We start from the raw sequence: 27,678 nt of genomic DNA on the forward strand, positions 1-27,678 counted from the left end.
AGTTGGGAAAGTACTTGGTATGTTTGAGTAATTATGAATTAACCAGTGTGACCATAGTATAGATTCAGGGTAGGGTGTAGAAGTGGAAGCTGGAAACCTAGGTTGGAAGCATATTGAGGGTATGGGAAAGAAACCAATGGCCAAGTGAGCCAGTTTATCTTTATTCTCTGCACATCCAGGAAGTATTGAGGGTCTTTGAGTAGGAAGATAACAGAAGCAGATCTGTTTCTCTAAAAAGAGAACCCAGATATCACTGTGAAGAATAGATCCTAGAAGGCAGGAAGGAAGCAAGACTTGGTGAAGGTAATGGGAACTTGATCTAAAGCCGGAGAGGTGGCAGTGGCCAGGAGAGGATGAACAGGAGAGGCCTCTGAGATGCTGCATTCATTCGAGGATGGCTGATGGCACATGGCAAAGAAAGCAGAGGTGAGCTGAGAGGGTTGTCCTCGCACACGCAGGCCCAGCTGGGGATGCTGGATTCAAGCAGCATCAAGGAAGAGACTGACTATGGGCCCAGAAGCCAGTGGTCAGGGATAGCCTCATGGCCATCCCAAGCAAATTCTTTTCCTCCCTAGAATGCCCACAGGGGTATCAACTGACCATCTGCTTTGCCAATGTGGAACATCAAAATCATTGATTCCTAGACTCAGGTCCTTATCTGGCAGCCTCAGGAGCCCTGGAGAGCTTTTTAAACAATTTGTAGGCACCTTCCTATGAGGTTCTGATCTGGGACCCCCGAGATGGGTCTGCAGCGGGACCCAGGCATCTGTATTTTGTAAAATTGCCAGATGATTCTGAAGCACAGCTGGATTGGGGAACCACTGTGGGATCTTACTGTTGTACTGGGAAATGTATAAAAACAAAGGTGGGCCGGACATGGTGGCTCACACCTGTAATCCCAACACTTTGTGAGGCCAAGGCAGGCAGATCACCTGAGGTCAGGAGTTCGAGACCAGCCTGGCCAACATGGTGAAACCCCATCTCTACTGAAAATACAAAAAATTAGTTGGGCATGATGGCACCTACCTGTAATCCCAGCTACTCAGGAGGCTGAGGCAGGAAAATCACCTGAACCCAGGAGGTGGAGGTTGCTGTGAGCCAAGATCCTGCCACTGCACTCCAGCCTGGGCAACAGAGTGAGACTCCACCTTAAATATATAAATAAATACAAAGGTGGACACTTACTCCTGCTAGTGAACACTGTGATATGATGACCTGGAGACTTAAGCTTTTGGTTTCCATTGCCATGTCTCAAGCACAATGACCATCATTGAGTCTCTTTGTTCACATTCCATCCCCAGCTTTGGTCCTCAGCAAACACATCAGCCAGTCTCCCAAACTTCCCAGAAGGACAATGTGTATACAAATCATCATTTCCATTCTTGTCCTTAATTGAAAAAGAAAGAGAGCTTTGCAATGTCACGGGGATTTCAAGAAAGCATCTTTTCATAGAATGTTTTGCATCTTTAGAAAACAGGCTACATAAAAATACTATTCATTTTCTGCCAGGTTTGTGCAACACTTACAACATTTTTATATTATATTATAAACATTTATATTATTGTTTTTATTTATCAGAAAAATGATACAATTTAGAAGTAAGGTAGGTGTTAAAAACTTCCCTTGTATACACTGGGCTCTAGGTGATTCAGTGACTCATCCGAGGTCAGACAACCAGAGCTGGTCTAGAATTCACTGTGCTCCTGAGCTCCAGTTCTGCTTCTGTGCCATAATGGAGAGGAGTAACATAAAGGCATTTTTCTCTCCTTGTAAAAGAGGAAAAATGGGGGGAGAGGGAATTATTTAAACACACCTCACTCATACTGCAATCACTGCATTGTTTTTCCTGTTGAAACACCCTGTTGGTTTTCAAATCCCTTTAAACCTCCCTGGCACCTGTATGGCCCAGATCCAGGAATTATTACCAAACCCTTGCTTTTTATATTTAGCCACATAGGAGTTTCTGTGATGGTAACTGGCTCTTGGTTCAGCTAAAAATTTCAGAGCCCTCAGAAGTTTTCTTCTTTCATAGAGGCTGGAAGCATGTAATGCTCAGACCTGAATTTTCTTGTTTAACTTAAGCATGGTATGCTTCCCCTCTGGATAAAATAGTGTTGTGGCACAGCGCTATATTATTCCTCTGTGATGATCCCTCTAAAATATCAATCAAAAAAGAGGGCAGGGAAAAGATAGGGTGGGGGGTCAGAGTCAGCAGCTTATAGTATGTGATATGACCTCTCTTCAGAACAGAGGACTGAAAACATAGAACTGAGGTTGGCAACATAATGAGAACTTCCCAGCAAATTCATTATAACAAATCATAATGTGAGCTCAGAGGGCACAAAAATAGGCCAAAGGAAAGTGACTCCCACATAAGACCTAATTAAGTACTTTGATGTCAGAAAGCAGTGCGGGGTGGGGGGTGGAAAATCAAATCAGACGGACGTGAAGGGCCTCAATTCTAACAGAAAGAAGAAATATTTCTCTTTTACTCACTCTCGCTCTCTCTTTCTCAGTTTCTTCCTTTGCCGTGGAGGAAGAACAAGATTCCGAAACAATGGATTGTAAATTCTTCAGCCAATTAGTCCAGTGACTTACTACTGTTTATAATGCACAGAATATCACAGGCTGTTTTGCAGCTGCCCCAAGTTGGTTTGTTAATAACAGGAAGCTAGCACTTCTCAGTACAGTGGATCAGCTACACGTGAAAATAAATGCAAAAAACCTGGCAGGGAATAGCAGCAGACCGAGAGTAGCCTTGATTTAATTTAACATTTGGGGGTCCACACACAAATGAGCATTTTAGTAGGCTTTATGGTGGAAGTTGCTGTCATTTGTAAAATATTCTGGCCAATTAGCTAATAGTGTGCTTGGATTTCTCCTGTTTTGATACAGTAATACTAAGTACATTGTGAAGCCCAATTATACAAATCATCCCCATATGCCATACCAGTCTTTCTTTATGAACTGTGTTTATAAATCCTGTGTGAGGAAATGTGTACTTCAGCAATTTAGACCATGTGTAAAAACATAGCCAATGGGATTGTCAAGAAAACAAGTTCCAGCCTAGGAAATCCTAATGTGTTCCGCTGGAATAACAGGAGGGTGCCGGGAGTGCAATGCTCTGCTTAAATACATATTGCTTTATAGTGTTTAACCGACTTAGGGGCTTCCGCTCCCCTTTCTGTTATATTATTCTTCTTTTCTTTTAGGATCCAACCTTGGAGTTTTTGAGAAAATTTGGGATTGGTCTTCTCTCGGGGACAATAGCCTCAGTCATTAACATCCCTTTTGATGTTGCCAAAAGTAGGATTCAAGGGCCTCAACCAGTTCCTGGAGAGATCAAGTACAGAACCTGTTTTAAAACAATGGCAACAGTCTATCAGGAAGAAGGGTAACATAACACATTCTTATTTTAATAAATGTATAAGGCTTACGTATTGTTAAAACTGAATTGTCCTTCCATTTAGATGAGAACCAGTAAGCCCTCCTAAGTGGAGCTTGTGTCTAAGAAACTCTGCATATAGGTATGACAAACTTTCCAAGACAACAAAATAATAAGATGTTGTAAACATGTGCTTACACCATCAAGTGACAATATGCTGCGTGTTTGCCGTAGAATGCCAAGATGAACTTTTTACTTGACAGTTTGCATAATATAGTATTGTATGTTATATGTCCTATTAACATAAAGGCAGGAGAATAATGGTCTTCTGACTCTAAATCCCATCAAAATGCCACCTAATTATATTCTCCTGGGAGAATTATAGAGTTCTGTAAAGATAATTTTAAAAATTTAAAGTATGTGCATTTTTCTGATTTTTTAAAATCTTACTTTCTGTTTCGTCGCCCCTCTTTTCCTCAAGTAAACAAGTAATATTTTATTATTTTGATACAAACTGCATCATATTTCCTAATGTAAAGACTGAGTTTGTGGTCTTTTAAATTCAATTACAAAAGTCATTCTGTCCATATACACAGCTGTCTTGAAAGTAAGACCTGTCTTGAAAGCAAAAAACATCTCGCTGATGAAAGTCATGTTTCTGATTGGGCAGGACCAGCAGAGTTGGGTAATAAAGAATTGATTAACTCTTTCCCCACATCCAGTTTGCTGCAGAGAATACTAAGATACTGTCTGCTTTGAGATGTGTATAATTCCAAATAATTTATTTTTTTAAATGCTGGACCCCCGTCTCAATAAAGCTAAGGTACAACTCCATTTATTTTCAGAATAAGAATGTTTCTCTTTCCCTTCCTATTACAGGATTTTAGCTTTGTACAAAGGCCTGCTTCCCAAGATTATGAGACTTGGACCAGGTAATGATATTTTATTTAATCCTTCCTTTTTTCTTGTTCTATTGTCTCTTTTTTTGTTATTTGTGTCCATCAGCAACAAAATAAAGGTTTACCACTTTGTAAAAGACAAAAACCTTGGAATATAAAGTTGTCTATGAGTATTTGAGATACTGAAGACATCCATTAGAAATGTTCTACCTTTGTTTATTAAGTACTATTTGTGACCTTGCTGGAGGCTGACAGAAGCCAAAACCCAGCTTAAGTCAATAGGAAGAAGCCACAGGCAGTAGGAGTTTGAGTAAGAGCTGAGGTGTGTGCAGTGGCTTCTGGCTAAAGGGGAGGCTTTTCACTGAGCCTTTTTTGATTGGACCAGCCCAATCAAACGTTTCCTCGTGCCCCTAATTCATTCTTGCTCCTGCCTCAACTTCATTTCAAAAAGAGAAAAGGAGGACAGCTTGCCTCCATGAACAGCAAAAGCCACTCATCTTCACAGTCACCTCTGGGGAGTGGTGACACCTTAACTAGCCGCTTCTCCTGGCCTTTGTCAGCATGATGCTGGAGGCTTCTGGCTCAGGGCCTCTCTTCAGAACGCCAACCCACAAAAAAACCGGCTGCCATTCCCACAGGGAGAATCGGCTGCCTCTGTGTAAATAGATAAGAAAATAACTGCTGCAGAATCAACTGCCAGGGCAAATAGTATTGGATTATAAGCAACCTTGCGAATAAGTGTAAAGGTATACTCTAGACCACACATATTTTTTTATCAGGTTATACTCACCTACTTATACATACTGGTAATATTTCCTAGAACCTTCTCCTACTCCTCCACTCTCCCCTTTGCAGTTCCTCCCTTTTAATACTACTGTCCTCCTACCCTACTACACAAACACACATGCACATTCACCTTTAGATCTCAGCCCAATGAACCAACATTTCTATTAATCTAAGATAGAGAACAGTCTGTAAATTGAAGATAGTGAACAGCTCACACTTTCACATATTTAGGAAACACTTCCACAATTCCCAACCCATCTATCCCAATCTTTATAGGCCTTTACACATGGATTTTGCTTCATATTTGGATTCAGATCTACCTTCCGTTAGTCATTGGCCCATGTGTAAAAGCTAACCCAGTAATAGAATGTGGGCAATTTTGTGCATCTCTGCCAGTATGTGGTGTTTTTCCTTCACCACAGAGTAAAAACCTGCTGGTAGACCTAATATGAGAGAAAATTACAGCACCAACCCTAAACCAACTTTCTCAAAAAGGGATGGGCCTAAAAAGGGTGGTGACAAGGGAGAGGTTAGCTAAAATTGTAATTGACTGGAACCTTCATCCAAAACTCTTAAATAATCTGACCCCAAGTTTTGTTACAGGATTGCAAATGTTTGGTTGGCTTTTTAAATGTTTTGCATGAGGGGTCCTGAGTTGCTGTGGTGTTATACCCAAAGAATAGCGTTCTTGTGAACTGACTGTCCAGGCTAAGCCAAACTGAATATCTGGAAACCACGCACAGACCTGCCCTCCACTTCATTCCAAATGTGTGCATCACAGCGACTTCAAACCAAAGAAACCTAGAAAGAAAGGTACCACTGAGTTAAGGTTAAGACTTTTGAATGAAGGGTGAAATTTTTCTTTAAAGAATGAGAGAGAGACATAAAAAAAATAAAAAGAAAAAGAAAAGAAAACGAAAAAAAAAAAGAAATGTGAGCCTGGAATTTTTGTTGTTTGTTCTGGAGAAACATCCAGCATTTTTACAATAGCCTTAGCAGCTCAGCGTGGCTAACAATCAGATACCTTCCATGAAATAATCTTGAAGTCTGTGATTTAAACTTCAGCTATTACTAGGCCAAAAACTAACCCAACTCTGCATATTCTTGTCTTAATGGTTAATAAGAATAAATGCAGCAATTACCTACGTATTAATAACCCTCTGTAGTGCAGCTCTTTTTGTTTGTCAGAGTTCCAAGAGGTCTAGAGCAGCTGAGAGAGGACTAACAGAGTATCTTCATGGGTTAAAAATGAAAATTACAGGCAGATAATTATCTTTGGTATATAGTTACACAAACATGTGCAGCCTGTAGATTTAAAAAAAAAAAAAAAGTGTATGGCAGTATGTTCAAAATAACTAAGACCCAAATCAAGTTCTATTTCTTTCCATCAGAAGTCAATCTTCTATTCATGCAGCCAAGTCTTCTCTAAGTTGTGTTCAGGGTATTTGTCCAAATTTTGATTTTGTAATGTTTTTCACACAGTTAGACATAAAAGGATAAAAAGAGATTATCCTGAAGGGCACAGGACACATGCTATTTACTGCATTAAATAGAACATAAAATGATCCACGTACAAATTCTTCTCCCAGTGGCTAGGTATCCAGCAGCCTCAGTGCCTGCTTTTCTGTATCATATTCCTGTTGACATACTACAGAGCATGTCTCTTCACAACCAGTTATGTAGCTGTTTTCTTCCAAGACAAATGGTGGTCTCATGTCATCCAATCCCTACTACCAAATTTTCAAGTTCAAATCCATATACACCCGAAGCAGATAAAAGAAATGAAAATTAGCTTTCAACCTGCTTTTGTTAGGTTTTGCAATACAGATTTTTTAAATATTCAGAATCTAATTTTCACATTGCAACGCAGTTTGAAAGCTATGACAGAAAACTAGACTCATCCATCAAGCACCATCTTAGAGATTTCCTTCATGAACGCAATTAAGACTGCTAATTATGGACTGGAAAAGATAAATCCTTAGCCTACACATGAAGAATCTGAAGGTTTCTCTTTGCAGGAAAGCAACATACCCTTACATGACTAAATATGTCTATATTTATTTACTTTTAAAAATTAAAAGTGCCTGAAAAAGAATCTGATGAGAAATGATGAAAGCTGCAAAAACTCATGGGGGAAAAATGTATTTGGAGACTCAAGATGGTATTGACTTTATCCTGAGAATTTTCCACAGTAGTTTGTATCTTTGTATTGAAGCTCCAGAACTGTTGATTCCGAACAGCCTCTGCCCGACAGGCTGTGTGAGACATCATGGATTCAGAAACCCAGTGGGAAAGCCAGTGCTATTCCAGAGGATTTGCAATAAAAAACAGCTCTTTTCTTTTCTAGGTGGTGCAGTGATGCTGCTGGTTTATGAATACACCTATTCATGGCTTCAGGAGAACTGGTGATTGCCTAGGAAGTGTTTTTCCCCCTTGAGATAATGGATATTTGCTATGCAGCACCATGAAGAAGAGAGACTATCGACCAGCCAGGTGTATAATTATGAAAGAAAACTGTTCAAGAACAAAATCTATTTTAATACTTTAAAAATATCTATAGACAACTTGAGATGATAGTTTTGGCTGTATAAATAAAACTGTGAGAAGAAAAAATAATATGGAACAATGAGGTATTTAAAGTGAATATAGGAAAATAGCATAGAAATCATATATTTTGTAAAAGAAATATAAACTTTGTCTCCTATGTTCCTCTTCATTGCTTCACAATGAAAATTCACTGTATTGATCAGTATTTTTTCCTAAGAGGTCTAGAAATGCTTAAACTATTGAAAATAACTCAAATCATTCAAAGACTGGGTTAAAAAAAAGTTAAGCCAAAATTTAAAGTTTTTATAATGAATTAAATTATTCCATAAATAATATTTAAAGAGCACAAGAAAAATGCTTTAAAGTGCACTAAAATTACCTTTTAAGAATGTTTAATTTTATGAATACTACGTTAAAATGTAAATCTGTTGGTTTTCTGTAGTATCTATGCACATATCAGCTCTATTTTCCTACATCTACTTTATATCTCACATTGCTGTAAGATAATAAACAGGTGTTTTAAAACATTGTTTAGAACAGAATGTTAAAACACTGTTGTTTAAGCATGTATTTTTAAATCATGATATCCCAAATCTCTTCTAACAAGTAGAAAACATGCAATAAAATGTACTTTGCTTCTCATAGTTCTCTTTGAAGACAAGTTTTGATGATGAGATATTTTCACATTAAATCACAAATTGGAAGCACCTTTGGACCCATTAGTCAGCCATCAATATTTACATCCAAATACCTTTGTTCAACATGCCTACCTGTGCCATTTTTAGGAAGAATGTATAGAATAGAACTGCATTTTCAGGTTATTAGTTTTAAACGACAACTTCAGATGGGAAGTCGGCTGTCTGCAGTATTAAAATATGTATGATGAAGGAGAAATGTTCCAAAAAAGAAATACACTTATCATTTCTAAGGATTACTATACTAACATGTACCACCAAAAATATCTTCTTGGTCTTGATGTAACCAAACTTGATTTTATATCTGCATCCAGAAATGATGCTGATTCAGTAAAGTCAACAAGAATACCTGAAAGTCCACATGGCACCTGTCCTAAGTTACTACCGTGGGCTATTTCTACTACTAAAGCATTTTGAAAATAAAAAGTAAAAGATAACATGGTAATTATTACTTTTTATTAATTTAGAGCATTTGAAGTATAAAAATAAAAGGCTTTTGACATACTGTATATACATACATAGCCTTCTGTTGTACATCCTTTCCAACGTGTTTTTTAAAATTTATATTTCAGTCCAATAGTCAATAAAAGGGTCATTAAAAACAAAACAAAATTGTTAAAAAAGAGAAATAAGAATGTGTCTCTGTTGCACAACTGCATTCTATCCTTGCAGGTAATACTCTTGCATTCTATGAGAGCACTGCCTGCATAGAGGCCATGAAATTGAACCTTTAACCTCTCCATGTGGATGAGATAGAAAAGGATTTCTGAAGAGTGCATTTGCCAGTTTCAAAGCAACACTTTTATCATCTATGAGATAGAGGAAATATGTCAACATTAACCAATAATAATAATCTTTAAAAATTAACCCTTTAATCCATTCTATTTTTCTTCTTGTATTTTAAAAAGTGGCTTTAAATCATAATTTTCTTTGAATAGCAAATTGTATCTGTTGTCTTTTAAAAATTACTCCATGTGAATTCACTGTTAAGACCTAGAGGGAGAAAAGGAAACTTCGATACCATTAATATTAGATTTTTTAAAATACAAGAACCAGAAAAAAATTATAAATAGCACAATAACAAGAGATTTCTTAATTTAGATAAAGAACATAACATTATTTGCATTTCCATGCAAGCAATTAATAATTTTTAAAGCCCTCTAACAGCCACCTAAAACATTTGATAGTTCTGTACCTTACATCAGTTTTTCAGATGACAGGAAAGTCCCTGCATGGTATGGTTTTAAAGTCTCCACCAAATTATTGGATTGGATCTTTGTTCCATTCAGTTTATAGTCTATTTTCTCACCAGACTGGGAACTCCAGATGTCAATGGGAGTTTTACAAGATCAAAGGAAGACTATGGCCCTGAGAGTTCATCTGCTCCTTCTGCTTTTTCTTCTCCTGAAGTTATAATCCTCTATTTGTAGCACTGAATTTCGGTTGCTTTAGAAATAAATGCAGTTCAAAGCTCTCTATAAGATATCTGCTGTTTGAAAAAAGCAGTCACTCTAACATAACTTGTTATGTTAATCTGCTTACTGTTTACATCCTAGTGATTGAAAACCTAACTAATCTAGCCATCTGAGTTTTAAATGAAGCCATGAAACTGATGTGGTGGAACTGCATTGCCATGTAGACTGTGCACAGCACAGAAGGGAAGAAATTAAAATCACCTAGGGAATCCATCTTCAACATCCATATCCAGTGAGGTGCTCTTTTAGTTATTGCACAGAATTAGTACCAAAAAACCCTCAATATATTAATTTTCCAACAGTTGAATTGTACCAATGTCCTAAAAACATATTTTTAAGCCCATTTTGCCAACCAGGAAGAACTTCCTAAACAGAAGGGATTACAAACTGTAGAATTTTGCCCCAGAAAATCAATCGTTTTAAAATACAACACATACTACTCACATGCTCTCACACACATATACTCCACAGCTGTTATTAACATTAAAGTGAAAAATAAATTGGTCTAGAAAGGTTTATGAGTTAAACTGTGTTCTGTAATTTCAGAAATGAATAAAGGGAATTTGTTAAAATTAAATAACATTGTATTTCTAGTACCACCACCAGTTTACCTACATGTGATACATGCTTCTGTACAACAATGTAAACTTCACAGCAAGCCATTGTTACATTCATTAGAGCATAATTTTCCATTTTCTTTAAATTACAACATAATTTTGGGCTGAGATTGCTGAACACACAGGTAAGCCAACAATAACAGTACAATTTAGTTTCACAGTGGTTTTCTTAACACAAAGTTCATTTTAAGCATCTTTGCAAAACATTTCACATTAAACTTAAGTTTCTAAGTGACTTCCTTTAGAGCCTTCTTGTTCAGATATCTTCCACCCTCTTGTCTGTATATGCTTGGCGTGTGTGTTGTTTAATTAGGTACAAAATGGGAGACTGGCTTGTTTTATCTGTTTTTCGTGTCCTCTGCTGTAGAAAGAAAGTGTCCTTCATGAGATGTTGAAGCCTTCACTGCATACACAAAATTTGGGGGCAAGTCCAGGTCCAGGAGCCCGAGCAGCCCACCACCAAACAGAGACAAAGACGTTGCCAGAAAGTCACCTTTGCAAAAAAGAAAGAAAAAAAATAGAGAAGGGGGTGGGGCTGGAGGGAGGAGAATATCTTACGGAATGAAGACACAAATGCACCATCCAGAGTCCATATTTACAAACTAATAGAAAATATAAACATTATTGTATTTGGAACCAAGTCAAAACACCAGGGAGAGCTAGATTCAGATATTGCTTGGGTTCTACATATATTTTTCAACAAAATAGGTCATGTCTTAAAGATAAACAAAGGATCACTCAAACAACTCAATTATTGATTTGTTTCCTAATGATGAATTAAAGCTTACTTGGTTACCATATTTGATTAGAGGGTGTAGCATAATTTTTTTTCTATAAGTACTTTCCTTTATTGATTTTGCAAAATCTCAACAATTGCACATTTCAAAAGTTTAAGTTGATTTAGAATAAATATACACATGTGGTTTTACCAAAGACTAGTTTGTAAAGTTCCTTAAACCCTTTGAGGGGTGTAGGTTTCTTTGCTATATTAAGACAGTATGTGGGCAACACAAATGTCTCATTCAATGCTTATTGTTGCTCTTGTTTTTAAATCCTAAAGTCATGTCAGTTTTTCTGCAAGAGAAAAGTTATGGCAAGAAATATGTAAGTGTCATCAGCACAAAGGATGTGAGTCCGTACAGCCAGCTTTCAAGGCAGGAGAGTTGGAGGGCAGGAGGGGTGGAATGTGAGACCTGCGAACTGGGGGAGGAGGTGCTGATACGGGGAGACCGGGGTGAAGCTGCTGGAGACGGAATTTCCCATCAGAGTGCGGAAGCCGTGACAGAATGACTACCTTCTCTGGCTGCCTGCATTCCCTTGAACGCCAGCGATGCGGGAATGTCACAGTTGTGGGGAGACAATGGGGTGCTGCCAGCATGTTGCCACCCATGTCCAGCAACATAACCAGAAGGAGCAGCGCTGTAGGTCATGTAAGGCGACACTTGAGCCGGGGTAGGGTAAGCAGCCATGCCGGATGCTGACACAAAACTGCCCACAGCTGGGAGACCATTTGGTGCCTGAGAGGAGTAGAAAAGAAGTGAAAAATAATCACATTATAGGAGTGAACATTTCACAGGTTCTTAGAAAGAAGCAGAACTTAAGTCTGAGTAAGTCAACAATGCTCTAACTCTACTCTCCGACAGTTTGAAAAAAGAATTTGAGCTTTATTATATTCTAAAGACATTCACAGTCTTGCCACTTAAACAAACATAATGGCAAAGATATTATTCTTTCCACAAACATTTACAGAAAGCTGCAACCAGAAAATTCATAGTATTTGCTTGTGCTATTTGGAAGTACAGGAAAGAGGTGCAGGGTGAAGAAAGAATCAATGGCAATTAAATACTCTTAGAATCTGTTGGGCTGTCCTCATTGCCTTTGTCAACCTTCCTGGGACTTGGGTTTTGTTTGGCTCTTTTGTTGAGGCACTTGTGACAGGCCTGGTTGGTATAGCTTTTATTTTCAGTAAAGAAGGGCGCAGACTGCAGGTTGTCATGTTAGAAACTCACAACGAACACAACCTTCGTTAAAGAAAATATATACCATATTTTAAGAGATCATATTGAAAATTCCCGTTGGACAAAGGACATACAAAAATCAGGCACTTTGTCTTGTAAGGATTTTTAAATGAATATTGCAGGTACCTTTTCCAGGACTGTTTTATCAGAAAGGAAACTGTCTTTCCTCATATAAAAGAACTGCATATACCTGGTTTTGAAATTGGAAATTTTGCTTGCAAAGTTTTTGGGCCCTGTGATGTGAGTTTTTAAAAGTCACGTGGATAAATCTCTTGAAGTGAATTTAGAAGTTAAAATCTTTGTTTGCAAACACAATGCAGCACTCCTGGCAGGCGAGCCTGCCTAGAAACCAGTGCTCTCTTGGCAGCCAATGAATTATTGTTGGTATCGTTACTATTAACAACACTAAAAACACCCTGATTTTTAATCCTGATTCTGGCATGAACACTGGGCATCCTTCTTCAAGTAGTCTAATTTTTTCCCCTCAATTTTTATACTATTTAGAAATAAAGAGTAGATCCTGTGTCCTGATAGTGACATGAATGAATTACCATTTCTACATATTTCCTAGTGAAAATATAATGTAAATACTATAATTTTATTAGGAAAATTGATTTAATCCTTAGAATTAAATTAATCAGGTGTATGTTAGCTAAATACGTCTTCTCGTTCAATTGCAACATATGAATTACCTTCTAATTTAATTTATTTGGGCTATTGTTTTCACTTCTACATCTATGAGAATGCAGTGGTGGGGTCTCAGAAACTGTTTTCTCAGTGCAGAGTAGATGAATATGTACATGGAATAGAATATATACATGGGTATGACTTAACATTACTCATGCATTTCTGACAAAATAAGAAAAATATTAGAGGGGTTAGCCTTGTGTCTATGTTCTGTAAGAACAAACACCTCATGTTGTGTTTTTCGATGTTGGTTCTTTGAAAATAGGGAATGAGAAAGGAAGCTAAAGTTTCTTAAGTGTGTCCTATGTCCCAGGCACCAAGAAATATCCAACATATTTTACTGAATAATGAGGATTAATGAATTATATAGTTCATTACAAATGATTGAGTTTATCATAATTACAAGATAGCGTGTCACAAACACAAGACAATGTTCAACTGAAATTAAAGTATATTTGAAAGGTCCCAGAGAATGATGATGCTGCATTTTTTTAATCAAGAAACTACTTCACATAACTGTTGAATACAAATGAAATCATCCTCTTTTTATACAAGGATATAGATTAAGAGGTTTAGCCATGTACCCTCAACCAATTGGCAAGTCAGTGGCCATGTGTTAAAAGAATTTATCACCCCTGCCCAATGCAGGGTCCTCTGTAGCGTATCATACTGTTTTTCCTGGACACTTAAAAGATAGATGCACTTTAATTTAAAACTAGAGCGTCTTTTGAGATAACATCTGGTAACAAATTCTTTTCTCTCCTAGAACATGATTCTCATTGTTAGATCCTCATCTCTTAGCTTCTAAAAAAAAAAAAATAGTTTCTTCCACTTTTTGAGAATTGCTGATTATATCTCAAAGGAGACACACTTTAAGGCTCCTGCGAGATGGGTATCAAGATAGAGAACTATCAAATTACAGGGGGAAAAAATTTAGTTCTGCATAGAGATTATAGTTTTTATCATTTTTATTTAGAATTGTCCCAATAATCTATGATAAATGAGTTTGGAAAGAAATAAATCCAATTCAGTTATGGAAAGGTGTTCGCATCTGTATGTGGTGTTAACTAATATTTTCATTTCCAGCATTAACTAATATTTTATACTACTGATGCCAGTGTGAACTAAGAATAATGAAAAAAGAATGCTAACATTAAAAATTAATTCTAAAATAATAAAAATCTTTGGCCAACATCATACAGGGACATAAGGTTAAACAATTTAATATTATACATGACAGAAGCAATGCTCTAGTTAGCAGAACATAACTGTTGGTGAGTTCTATTTTTCATCACAGCTAAATTTTTCCTACCCATTCTTTTTTCTTTGTATTTTATCTGTCATTCAAAATTACAGTTCTCTCTGAAATCCTTGATTAGTCATCTTCCCTTTTCTTACACCTTTGCCTTTGGAATTATTGCTCGTTGACGTGCCCCATTTACTTGGACTCTTGAGTTGTTTCGTTGCAATGTCTGCGGTTCCCTTACATGGACCCACTTCTTTTTGCCCAGAGATGTTCCCCCTGAAAGATGGCCCTCAGAGACATGCTGCATTGAACTTTTATCTTAGATAATGCTCCTGGAATTTAGGGGGAGGCAGGACATTGGATTTAGGACTGTATTACCTTTTAGTACCTTATTTATTCCGTGATTCCATTCATTTATCAAGTGTTAAAAAATGAGCAAATTTTTTCATATTTGTCCAATTTCTCATACTTAATTCACAAACTTGCTTTATGTCATTATTCCTATTATTAAATATTTCAAAGTTCTCTTAAATCCACAATATTTATTTAGTATCATTTTAGTAATGCAATCCCCTTTGTACTGCAGAAAGACAAGGTAGGAAGAGAAGCTCGGAGAGGGTTGATTTCATCTCATAGAAAAAGGTGGCCCAGTACAGTGGCTCACGCCTGTAATCCCAGCACTTTTGGAGTCTGAGGCAGGTGGATTGCCTGAGGTCAGGAGTTCAAGACCAGCCTAGCCAACATAGTGAAACCCCGTCTTTACTAAAAACACAAAAATTAGCCGGGCATGGTGGCAGGTGCCTGTAATCCCAGCAACTTGGGAATCTGAGGCAGGAGAATCGCTTGAACCTGGGAGTTGGAAGTTGCAGTGAGACGAGATCGCGTTATTACACTCCAGCCTGGGCAACAAGAGCGAGACTTCATCTCCAAAAGAATAAAAATAAATTAAAAATTTTTAAAAAAAGGCAAGGAGAGGCTAAAGTGTTTGCTTTAAAAAAAAAAAAAAAAAAAAGACATCTTTAAACTTAAACAGTATAAAAATAGCCCTGAGTTTTCCCTCAGGTTAAATTATGACCTAGCTTGGGGGTCTGGAGAGTTTTGTCTTAATTTTACTTTTTACTTTCGAAGTTCAGATTTGTAAATTTAGAAAAAAAAAAAAAGAGCACGTAAATGTGCTTTAAATTTTACCTGCCTCCTGCCACCTTCATTATTTATTCATTTTAGTGACTCAATAAACACATCAATTTTCTCACTATTAATTTTGACACATAAAATTAGTAAAAGATATCAATCTCTACTGGGTCAAGTAATTGTTATTTATGAAGCAATCACTGAAAGAGTAAAATTTTCCACCGCAAAGGAAAACAACTACAGGTAGCATTGATGTTTGTTTATTCTTTCCAGTAAAAGAGTACATGACTTAAACGTCCCAAATCTGTTTAATGTTTTCAGTGAAGGGCATGTAATTAATCTGAAAAGCTAGTTAGGCTGAGTAGAGACTACCAAATGTACACTATAAATATAGTGGGAGCAAACATGCTAAATTACTCTATTTAATTGGATTGTAAATATGATTTATAAATCAACCAACATATGGAATCCCCAGGGAAGAGTAAACAAATTTTCCAAATGAAACCCCAGCAATGGGCATGTAATGGAAATCTCATTTTTGAAAATGACTTTACCTAAAGATTCCATAAATAAGACTTCAATCCATCAACTCCTTTCTCATGTGGATCTTCCATGAAAGGCATGAGAATTCCCCTGAAAGAACTGTGCAAGGGTACTCTCTATAGCAAACTATCTTCCACCTAAATTTGAGGAGATTTACTAATACAAAGCAAAATAGACTAAGTTGCATACTCTAGAAAAAGTAAGTTACTTGCTTTGTTTTAATACTTTTAGGAAAAGACCAACTTCATCACACTGACATTAAAGGAAGAAGTCTAGAAAAAAATATATAAGATGCAATGTAGTTCTAGTTAAGGTTATCACAAGAAGAATGAAAGTACATGTTTTAATTTCATTTGTTCTGTATGTTCAAAATACAGATTTACCAGTTTTTAGTGAATATGTCGAAGAACTGTATTGACAGAGGGCTAGATTGTAAACTGTTTGAGGACAGGGACTTGCCTTAATCATCTTGTATCCCCACAAAATAGTATGCATCATAAGCATTCCACAACCATATGTATACTTAAGTTAGTATAGGTTTGTGGAAAGCAAAAGATGTGACAGTCTTGCTTAAAAAACAAAGCAAAACGTAGGCACCATTTATCACAGAACAAGCATTACACTTTAAGCAAGCAAAATGAATAAAGCTATTGAAAAAAAAAAGTAAACAGAAGTTCTAACCTAGCCATTTATTATTTGATTTATGGTTATTCCATTTACCCTCCCTCCTCCAAGAAAATGAAAATACATTAGTATCAAAACACTTGTGACCACCATAAAACTGGTATGGCAAATGTCTGGCAATTAGAGGTTATAGACCATTATTCAAATTCTGAGAATTGTCTATTCAACATTTTTTATCGTGAAGATAAATGCAAATAACAGTGCCAGGTCCTCTACCCATAATCTGCTTTCACTTATCAGTTCAACCTGGTCCTCCTCTTATGATAAAATGAATTTACCTTGGCTTTATAATAAAGTAGACTTAGCCACAAATAGAGATATGCTTCACCTAGAATTTCAACCTCAATATCATAAGCAAGAAAAAGTTTTGGATCTGAAAATAAACAAGATTTTCTCTTTTTTGGTGAACTCATTTTTCTGACTGTCATTCTTCCCTTTTTAATTCATTATGCAATGACCTAGTAAAACATACCTGACAAAATGAAATAATGGTTATAAATATGGTTTCAACATTCATCCAACAAGATCTTAATTACGCTTACTTATCATATTGTAGATCTAAATGTTTTTAAGAAATGGAAAGCTGCTATTTAAAAGCTTTTCTAAATTTTATAATTTTCCAAAATATTATTAAAATTGACATAGCCTTGAACAATTTTCAATTACCTTTCCCTGCTATTTTATACAACACATTTTACTGATATATAATCATTAATTTTATTTTGAAATACTACTGGTTAAAATATAACCAGGTCAAATAATGTTTTTCATAACAGATAGCATTATGAATTTCAAAGACATTCTGCTGGCATTTGCCTAAGATTTCATTGTTTATAAATTATAAATTATTTATAAAAATTAACTTTAATATGAAGAAAAATTTAGTGCATTATCATTTATATCTTTCTGAGAACAGTACATCTGCTAGGACAGCCAGTTTTTAAAATAATACACTAGAAAATCCCATTTAAGTTTCTAGAAGACTATCTTCATTTCAAATGCATGTACAAGTAAATGCTTCATAAGAATTTCAGATTATACCTGTGAATTCAACTATTTTCACAACTTAATTCTGAACTTTTAAAAAGTTCAAGTATTTATAGACTATTCTCTATTTCTGACATCCCAGTTTGTAGCTAGTGTTATATTAAACTTACCAAGTTAACATCTGCAACCCCAAAATGAAGATACTCAAAGCTTATAAATCTGTCTCTCCAATTACTTTAGAGTATCAGATATTCAATGTATTTTTCCTGAGAAAGTATGCCCATTTGTAGAAAAATTTTCAAGAACTATACAATTATTTATATATAGCTTGAATAAAATTGAAGCATTAATTCACTAACGACTTCCTAAAAGAGCAAATGTATTCCAGCCCCTATGATTCTCTATATGAGGTTTTTTGACCATTCCAATTGTATTCTATTGGAGTTTTATGCTTTCAACAGAAAAGAACCAGCCATAAGGAACCAGAGAACATTGTTGCCATTCAGAAGTAAATAGGATTAAGTACTTCTAGCCCCCATATTAACTGTGGGTTTAAAAAAGCCAAAATAAATATTCTATCCTCAGAGACAATAATGACTTCTGAATGGCACTGCAAAATATTAATTACAATGTAATATTAATATGTAAGACAAGTTGGAATATTCTAAACTGAATTTTCAAAGACAAAAGATATGTATATGCATAGCTGAAATGTGCATACAGTTTTAATTAGTAGGAATCAGGGCATCTGTCTCTACAGTTTAAGCTGAAAATAGAAACTCTAGGTTATGGTAATCAATAGTATCTATACTCAGTTGTGTAGTTTAGCCCCTTGGTAATTCTACAGGTGTCCTCAGGAAAAATATGCTTTAATGATTCTGAATTCTCAATTTCCTTCTTTATAGAATAAAATTAAACTAGTATCACATAATATTGAACTACTTAATAACAATCACAAATGCTCTGAAAGTGGGCAAATTTTTAAAGATTTTTTTGGCCAAAGACATTCAAGTTTATGTCCATAATATAAACAGAGGGAAAAATATGTGTTACCTGAGTTTACATTTTGGTTGAAATATGCTGATTCCATTTTGAAAAATAACTTTTAAAAATAAATCTGCCCTTTGAACATTGGTAAGAGAAATGCACATATATGGGCAACAGTTTACCTTTGTATGTTTATAAACAAGTATTACTGTGTAATTTAACCTTACATGAAATCAATGTCTAAAGTTCAAAACTGCTCAAAAAAACGACATGGCTGAAGTTTATGTGCCTACTTAGCACATCTTCAGCATTAAGCACTATTTTGATACTTATCATAGAGTAGCCACTGATTTATATTATTCTTAGAAACTTTTCAGGTTTTGAAATTTTACATCATTTGAATTATCTAACTATTAAATACATTGCAATGCAGAAGATTAGCATATTGCAATTGAGAACTTTGCAAAAGTAAGTTTGATAATTTTTATTCTGGAAAAAATAGTTGATTAAGTATTTAGAGCAATATTTATTTGGTTACTTATTTCTTTAAATTATATTATTTTATAAATGTGATAATTTAGTGGCTTAAAATTTAGTATATAAAAGGTAATCTATTTTTAATAATCAGAATATCAATTACTTGAAACTTCAAATTTTTTATTTTAAATAATTTGTCAGTTTAGTTTTGAAGTGTATTATAAACTAAGCATTTAATTTATAAGTTTCAATGCTAGATCTATAATTCAAGGAAGTGAAAATAAAAATAACTGGCCGGTGAGGTGGCTCACGCCTATAATCCCAGCACTTTGGGAGGCCGAGGTGGGTGGATCACAAGGTCAGGAGATCAAGACCAGCCAGGCCAACATGGTGAAACCCCATCTTTACTAAAAATACAAAAATTAGGTGGGTGTGGCAGCGCGTGTCTGTAATCCCACCTACTCGGGAGGCTGAGGCAGGAGAATCGCTTGAACCCGGGAGGCAGAGGTTGCAGTGAGCCGAGATCACACCACTGCACTCCAGCCTGGGGACAGAGCTAGACTCCGTCTCAAAATAAATAAAAAAATAATAACTATAAAGGTTTTTTTGGATTATGACCGCTTGATATATAAACTGGGTTCATCAATGACATGTGGGAAGTAGAAACTTTTTCAACTCTATACTTCACAATGTTAATCCAATAAATGATGACCTAATAAAAAGCAATAAGCGCCTATTAAATGCTTGCTTCTATGGTAGGCGCTTTATATACACTCTTTCTATTGTTTGTAACAAAATCCCTTGAAGTTTTGACTATGGTCTCTCAGAACAAAGCATACTCTGATAAATATTACTTGCTTTTACACGTCTCTCTTTAACTGCCACTTAGAACCACAGGTAATACTTAATAAATGCTTACTATGTGCCATATGGTTGCATTATCTCATTGAATACTCAAAACACCTCTGGGTTGGGAGTATCATTTCCCTGTTTTAAAGATGAAGAAATAGAGACTCTAAAAACTTAAATATTTTCCTAAGGAGTCGTACAGCCAGAGATCAGAGCTCCTAACCATTGTACTATTCTGCCTTTTCTTTGCAAATTACGAATTAAGGGTGGGTGCTTTAGTAAAAGAAAATGACAAATTTCCTTATCATTTCTCATTGACATTCTTTACAGTAGAAACAGACTAAGGAAAAGGGCTCGCTTTCCTTGCTGCTATTTTCTGTGTTATTTGCTATTGGAGAGCCACCAATGTGTATTCTGATTCTATTTCAACAAAATGAGAGAGGGAAGAGGAAGTGGAAATGGGATTTATTACAGAAAATAACTACCAGGATTTTTTTCCAAGTGAATAAGAGGAACAAGTTCCACTTAATTTTAAAAGCTGATTTTGACAGATAAGAAAACATTAAAAATTTTAAGTCTTCAAAATAATAAAAGGAAAACTGAATAGCTTGAGGCTTTGGAATTGAGTTTGGGATTAAGAAATTTGCAAACCTACTGAGGTCTGCTGGGGAAACCTTACATTGCCTTAAGGTTCGGTTTTTGAGAGTTTTGAACTCTTGACTCCAGGACGGTGATGAATTTAGACTTAAATCTGGGGCTTTTGTTGTGGTGGTTGCTTAGCTTTTCTCGGGGGGGAAAAACACGAGTGTTTTAAATTTTCCTTTGGAGACGTGAGGGAGGGACAGAGGGAAAGAAAAATTAAACGGTCCACAGCCAGTCCGTATAATTTGAGGTTTTCTCACTAACTTCCTTGGGAGATTACAATGTGACCTTTAGTCGAGAAAATGGTAGCTTTGTTACGTTTATCTGAGTGCCCCTCTTCACAGGACTGGCCAAGCGGATTTGTCCGAGAGCCACGGGAGGGAGAGTCCGAGCGTGAGGACCCCGCAGCCGCTGCGCACCGCGGGGCCGAGACCCGGTGCGCGCGTTTCGCCGCCCTGAAGGTGCGGGTCTGAGGCCCCAGGGCTGCTCCGCCCTGCCCTTCGGAAGCGCCTTCTTTGGTTAACTCTACCCGCAATGAGAACCGCTGAAAGAGCTTCGGGAGCCGCCTCCCCAAGCCCCCAGAGGCCGAGAGGCCTGGAGGCGCTTCCCAGAGCCGCGCCCCGGGGAGCCACCGCCCCAGACCCCCCGCGCCCTGGCGAGCTCTCCCGACCCCTGGCGGGAGTCAAGGCCCCAGCTCCACCTTCCAAGGCCCGGGCCCCTGCTTCGCCCCAGTCCACGAAGGATCTGGCTGGCAGCAGCAAAGGGGCGCCACCCTGGGCTTCTTTCGCGGGAAGCTCAGAAAGGGACCTGAGTCTTCATCGCCTAAATCCCTGCCGCCAAGCGACCCACCTGACCGGACTCTCGCCTCCTCACCTGACCGTACTTGGCTTCCTGCTCCAGGACTCCCTTTTCCAACCCGTTCACCGCGTGCGGGGCGGTGGCAGGGAAGTTGTTGCGGCCCAGGCTGCTCCACTCCTCCACCTTGGGGCTGTGGTAGGGGGAGCTGTCGCTCACTGCTGGAGAGGAGAGAAGGTGTCAGGCCGGAGGCCCAGCCCGCGAGCCCCACTCTAGAGATGGGACCCAAACCCGCGACGGAGAGCTGGAGGGCTAAGACCTTGGGTCGGCCCCCTGCCCTTGGCCTCCCGAGGGCGCTGGGCCCAGCCGCGACCTCCTGTGCTTCCAGTCCAGGCCTGGTGAAGTTTTACTCGCCCGAGAGTAGGCCTTTCCAAATTCTCTGACCCACGCCTGGGGGAAAATATTTCTTCAACCAGTATTTTATTTCCCTCCGCCCCTCCGCTCTCCCAGGGCAAAGGAATGGAAGAAACCTGAATAGGGGAAGGAACCCTTAAGGCTGCACGCGCCGTTTTCCACCTCCTCATTCTTAACCCAAGGCCGACTGGGGGTTGACAACGATTTGGGAGTGGGGCTGGCTGAAAAGAAAGAGAGGAGCGTCTGACCTATGGGTGCCTGCAGTGGTGCTCACTGTGCTGTGGGGGATCTGGTACTTATGTCAATAGAGAACAAAAATACCTGCAAAGTCCTTTGCAAACAAATAACTAAATTATTCCCACGATACAGTGCAAAATATACGTGCACAGATTTCTGCTTTGTGCGTGCACAGGGCTCCCCTTGATACTCTACCTCTACACATTACATATGTGATATGTGCATATGACTTAAAAAATAAGTCTTGCAATTGCCACTATACTTGCCACGGGTGTTAGTGGCAGGGTTTTCCTGAAAAAAGTTTCAAATATATATATACAAGAAAGAGAAAATGAAATAGGTTAAGAAAATGAAAGTAAAATTAAGTGTTAAGGTGTAATGCCATCAGTTATTCTTTCTGTTCTTGGAGATGCAAAGAAAATTGTATGGTGCAAAGTAATTACTATAATACCTAGGGTTGTGCATATTGAATTATTGGCATTTTTCGGTGTCCAGGTGTAGTTTCAAAGAGATATGTGAAGGCTACAAACAGTGTATGTCTGTCTTTGGGTCCTATGGGTGGAGGAGTGAAGTTTGGCAAAGCCATTGTAACTTGATTTTAAACACTTCCATCTAACACAGTGCTTTAAGAGAGTGATCATTTTTGCAGAAATGATCATTTTTATAATCACAAATTTGTCACAAACTGGGTTGTTTAAAGCTGGCATCCAAAACCACAACAATATCTAAAAGGAAAAGTTGCTCCTTTCCATTGTCCAATGCTTTCCCAACTGACATGTGCTCTGATGGTAATATCCCTAGGCAAGAAAAGTTTTATTTTCAACTCTGTCAGTCTTTTTTTTTTTTCCACTATGTCTCCTCCTCTACCACCCCCAAGAATTAGATTGAGTCCCATTTGCACCAGGAAACTGTGTTTTGGTCCAGAACTGCCTGTCTGTCTTTGCCTTCACAGACAAAAGGCAGTCGGTGGGCACAAGCCTGAAGTTATCTTAAGAAATTGAGATCCCCCTGTGAGCCCCCATTTCTGCTGATCTCACACTTTCCCATGAACAGGGGCTTCCTTTAAATGTCAGTGAGGTCAGTTTATCCTATAAATCAAGGGGAAACTCTCTCCAACTACGGCTCCAAGTAGCTCCAAATAAGACAAAACTGGGGTCTTGTAAACTTGCAGTCAGAAAACAAGAAGATGAGAAATCAGAGCCCTGCTTTAGTTACTTAAAAAGATAATTGTGCCAATGTGGTGGCAACCAAGAAAGGCAGGAAGTAATTAAATAAACTATTTCCCCCTTTCCTATTTAATTTTTCCTCCACACTTTTAAAACTTTAGGCTGAGAAATTAAGAAAGTGTACTATCTACGCATTATTTAAATTCTGCATCTAGGTCATTTAGACTTTCTTTTCTCCCTACCAAGAAAAAAGTTAACGCCTTAAAAAAAAAAAAAAAACTCAGTAAAAGAAAACAAACTCAGGTCTCCTGCGGAAGCCGGACTGGGCAGGAGGGCTCGGGGAATCCTTCTGACAACGCAGAAAGGACGCTTAGGACTAGGCAAGGTCAGGAGTGAGAAAGGAAAGGAACAGTGGGGTGGCACTGCTGAAAGCATGCAGGAACTAGATAGATATCCACTTGCATTCTCGGGGACTCGGGGACCCCAAAGGAAAGTGGCAGGCTCAGGGAAAACTGAAAAGAACAGTAAAAGGACAGCATGGAATTGCCTGCATTTTATCTCCATCACTGCAGTTGCTGAGGCCACTTCCTTTCCTAAGATATATACAGTGAAGTCTGTTAAGTTAGAAAGTGAATGATATGAGAGAGAGAGAGAGAGAGAGAGAGAGAGAGAGAGAGAGAGAGAGAGAGAGAGAGAGAGAGAATGAATGTGAATATGACTTCGTCTGGGAATGAGTTCCATGCAGGTTACTAGTAGTAACTTCGGGACCTCCATTTCCGAGGAAAATGAAGTGAAGCATAAGAACGAAACCAATTAGGTGACATTTGAACTTCCTGCCTGAGCAAATTTGGCCTGATTACCAGAATCCAGAATCGGAGAAGAATACTTCAATTTCCACCGCGTGCTGGACTGCTCCCGGCCGTAGTGATCCCCAAGCAAGCTGCTCTGCCCGCAGCGGCGTCTGCAGCCGGCAGCCCCAAGCAGGCTCGGGCCTCCCGGGCTGCGCCCCAAGTCCAGCCCCAGCCGTGCTCTCCAAGTGAGCAAGCCGGGCTGAGGCTGCCTCGGCGCAAGAGGCGGGGGAGGGTGGAAAATGCGAACCATGTGTTGGGGATGGGGGGATGTTATGGGTCTGATAGTTTGAGTTGAGGCAGGAGACTGTGTGTGGCAAGGAAACCAGGGGCATGAGTTTCAAGTTAATGAGATCAGGACACCCCCTAGGAAGACTCCTTACATTTCCAAAGGAAAAAGCGTTAGGTGGTGGGAAAGACAGGGTCCCGGAGGCCGCAGATACTGGGACCTCCGCTGGAGTGCGGAAGCAGACGCTGCACATTCACATGCCCAGCCTCTGAGCCCCTACCTTGGTCAGTGATGGAGCGGATGCCCAGGATGTCTGTGACAGAGTGCGAGGAAGGCCAGGTGCGCGGCATGGCCACCGAACCGGGGATGGCAGGCACCCCGGGTGGCGTGGGCACCTTGGCGGCCGCCGCCGTGATAGGGCTGGGGTACGAGTAGATGTGGTTGTAGGGCAGCGCTGGCTGCGGCGTCGGCTGGTGCTGCTTGTATGAGTCGTAATGACCCTGCTGGGCCAAGTTGCCGATCTTGTTGCGCAGAATACGGCTGATGGAGCTCACGGAGGGCACGTTGTACTTGTCGCACACGCCGTCCGCCAGCAGGCGGTCCCGGATCTCCCAGGCGAAGATGCCGGGGTCCCTCTGCTTGTAGGTCCGGATGTGTTTCACCACGGTGGGGGTAGTGACCCGGGGCTTGCTGCCCCCGATGGCTCCTGGCAAGATCGAGCCCGTCTCGTTGTATCGCGCCAGGATCTTGCTGACGCAGCCGTGCGAGACCCGTAACTGCCGGCTGATGTCACACGGTCGGATGCCCAGTTGGGCCAGTTCCACGATGCGAAGCCGGATGGCGTTGGGCAGCGGCCTCCCGTTCACGAACACTCCTCCCAGCTGGTTCACCTCCCCGAAGGCTGGCTCTGCAAAACGAACACACAGCGCGCAGGGACGCGCACCCGCTGCTTGGGACAGCCGTCTGCCACTGGGCCTCCCTGCGCGTCCGGGGACTGGGCGAACGCAGCCGTCCCGTGCTAACGACTGGGACTGTCCCCAAACCATACGGTCCCGGAACATAGCCGAACGGCCCCAAACCGTCACGGTCCAATCGGACCCCCTCTCTCATTCCTGCCGTGCCGGAGGCCCCTACAACCAAGTAAAGTGGTGAGACGCAGGGCCTCTCCGAGCGTTCAAAAGTCTCCCGAAGCAGGAGGGGAAATCGGTCTTTACTCCTGAACGCGCTCCTTCTCGCCTGCTCCTTACTAAATCCTTGAGCCGCTCCCTCTCTCCACCCATCCCATCCCCAGCGTTCCTTCTGGAAACCCGGGCAGTTAAACAAAGTCTAGGGGAAGCTAGAGGGTGTGTTGTTGTTGTTTGTTTTGTTTTGTTTTCCTGTTTTGTTTGCGTGTGTGCGCGCGTGAGAAACAAAACTTGGTTTGCTACTGGGGCTATGGGACGCTGATGCCACAGGACCTTTCTCTTAAAATCAGAAAATGGCATCAACAGCCACCCAGTAGCCAGCGTTCACGTTGAACTGCTGTGCGCCGCTGACCCTTAGCGTGTTCCTACAACTTGTAGGAACACGAGCAAAGTCAATAGAGAATGTGAGCGCTTAGTGGCGCGCGCCTCCCGCTCCCTCCCTCCCTCCCTCCCTTGCCCGCTCGCTCCCTCCCTCCCTTCCCGGCTCTGACAGAGTCCCCCGCCGCCACTCACCCATTGCTCCGAGCAGTACACCAACCCGGCCCCAGTTCCGCACTCCCAGACAGAAACTTTCCGCACCGCCTCAGTGGCCCGGCCTGTTGCTACCCGGGCGGACCGCAGGCGCCTCCGATTCTTCCCAGGAGGAGGAGGCGAGAGTGCAAAAGGAAGAAGTAAAAGGAAGTCTGTGCCCCGATGAAAGAGACTTGAGTTCTGCATTTCAATCTAAGCAGCAACGTGGGCTGGGCTGAGCGGGGCCGGGCGGCTCCGTCTATCACTCACTGGGGACACGCCCTAAAAGGGGCGGGTCCGAGGGCAAGCTGCGTGGTGATTGGTGCGGGTTGGTGAGCGACAGCGCAGTCCAGGAAACTCCTTCCGCTGTCTCTTTCAGGCTGGCTCCCCACCTGGGTGACTAAATACAATGAAAATGGGTGTTTGACATCTTCCCAGAAGAGGCACAAAAAGACAGCAAAATCAGGCTGGTAAAATGCTGAATAAACAAATGAAAGCGTTTGGTCTGAATATGAATGACTCGAAGGGAGAAGGGGCCAGAGGAGACCTCCTCCAGGGAACGATGGACGTCTCAGAATTGAAGTTAAGACTATAGGTGGGAGGCGGCGCCACCGTGCACAGGGGTGAGGGAGTTGTCTTAGCAAAATCTGTCATGCTGGCCTCTGGGGACTGTCAGGAGATGATCTGTGTCACCTGCCGATTCTACCTCACTTCAGTCCGTGCCAGGTGGCGAGAGGGCAGGTATGAGAAGGTAGGCCGGCCAGAGAAACCAGGACGTTGCGGGGAGCCCAAGCAACAGGTGGGGGTCACTGTTAAGGTCAGGGAGGTTCCTCCTACCGCCAACTTCCTGCGGTGGCCCCCCAGTACAGGTGGACGGGCTAACCACTGGCCACACAGGCTCGAGGCAGGGGCCACACCGTGTGCAGGGAACTGAACCACAGGCGGCTAACGCGAACGTATCTGCCCCAAGTCGACCGATTGCCAGTGCGTGGGGCACTCACTATGGAGCCCAAGGCTCAGCCACATTCAGCCACTGTCCTGGGCCCCTGGCTGTCGGTGCCAGCGTTTGCGTGGGTTCTCCAAACCAGTGAGCCCCCTCGAAAGAGTTTTGTTTAAATGTAAAAGAGACTTAATCCCAAGACAGTGGACACCGACGCTGCACATGGATGTAATTCCCTCGTCTTCCGTTAAGCTCCCAGAGGCCCTGTGGTTCTGCCTACTTCTGAATTTTCACTTTTGTTCACTCTAAGTCTAACCTAAAGTGTACCGTATGCCTTTTTGCAGCCAAAGTTATTAATATTTGCAGTTAGGGTTGTGGAGAATGTGAATCAAAATAATAAACAAGAAGAGAAATATTTTCCTGAATTTGGAAGTTTGTACTACTTGGGGTCGTGAACTCTGCTACTGCTACTTGACAATCCAGAAGGCTCCTTGTGCACACAGGATTCAGGCTGCTTCCCCAGCAGTCCCTAGGGATGTGTGTGGCTCCAGTCTACACCCAGGGAAGCTGACTGGTCCCAGATCTCAGGCCAGTAAGTTACAAGAACCCAGGAAAAAACTATAATCAGCCATGCTTCTGCAAAGGAACAGATCTCCAGCTTCGCACTTCTATGATTAGGATGCACTGTAAATTCAAAGTT

General features: G+C 40.2%; 2 protein-coding genes across 3 annotated transcripts in view; one reads left to right on the top strand and one right to left on the bottom strand.

Moving 5' to 3' along the window:
• The window catches only part of SLC25A21 (solute carrier family 25 member 21), a 184,127-nt gene extending 175,470 nt beyond the window's left edge, over window positions 1–8,657 (top strand). The window contains exons 6-8 of the mRNA XM_030930827.1: window positions 3,213–3,394; window positions 4,265–4,317; window positions 7,418–8,657. Of these exons, the coding sequence (XP_030786687.1) occupies window positions 3,213–3,394; window positions 4,265–4,317; window positions 7,418–7,479 (297 nt within the window). The 3' untranslated portion in view covers window positions 7,480–8,657. The remainder of the gene's footprint in view (window positions 1–3,212; window positions 3,395–4,264; window positions 4,318–7,417) is intronic.
• Window positions 8,658–8,754: 97 nt separating this feature from the next.
• Window positions 8,755–26,438, bottom strand: PAX9 (paired box 9). 2 transcript variants are annotated; one of them, XM_010361994.2, is made up of 4 exons: window positions 26,042–26,438; window positions 24,625–25,251; window positions 21,529–21,668; window positions 8,755–11,921 (listed from the first exon to the last, which is right to left on the bottom strand). In XM_010361994.2, exons 1-4 carry the CDS (start codon window positions 26,043–26,045, stop codon window positions 11,667–11,669), a joined length of 1,026 nt encoding a protein of 341 aa, XP_010360296.1. In that variant the 5' UTR covers window positions 26,046–26,438; the 3' UTR covers window positions 8,755–11,666. The 2 variants fall into 2 exon arrangements, with proteins under 2 accessions (XP_010360296.1, XP_010360295.1); XM_010361993.2 differs by having other exon boundaries at window positions 21,529–21,671; window positions 26,042–26,270.
• Window positions 26,439–27,678: the final 1,240 nt, after the last annotated feature.

This window comes from Rhinopithecus roxellana, chromosome 5 (genome assembly GCF_007565055.1).
Source record: "Rhinopithecus roxellana isolate Shanxi Qingling chromosome 5, ASM756505v1, whole genome shotgun sequence".
Lineage (NCBI taxonomy): Eukaryota > Metazoa > Chordata > Mammalia > Primates > Cercopithecidae > Rhinopithecus > Rhinopithecus roxellana.

Coding starts and splice junctions, on each gene's coding strand:
- PAX9 (XM_010361993.2), bottom strand. Junction 21,672..24,624: donor CCGCTCCATCACTGACCAAG/GTAGGGGCTCAG, acceptor TCTCCTCTCCAG/CAGTGAGCGACAGCTCCCCC. Junction 11,922..21,528: donor AGGAAGCCAAGTACGGTCAG/GTGAGGAGGCGA, acceptor TACTCCTCTCAG/GCACCAAATGGTCTCCCAGC.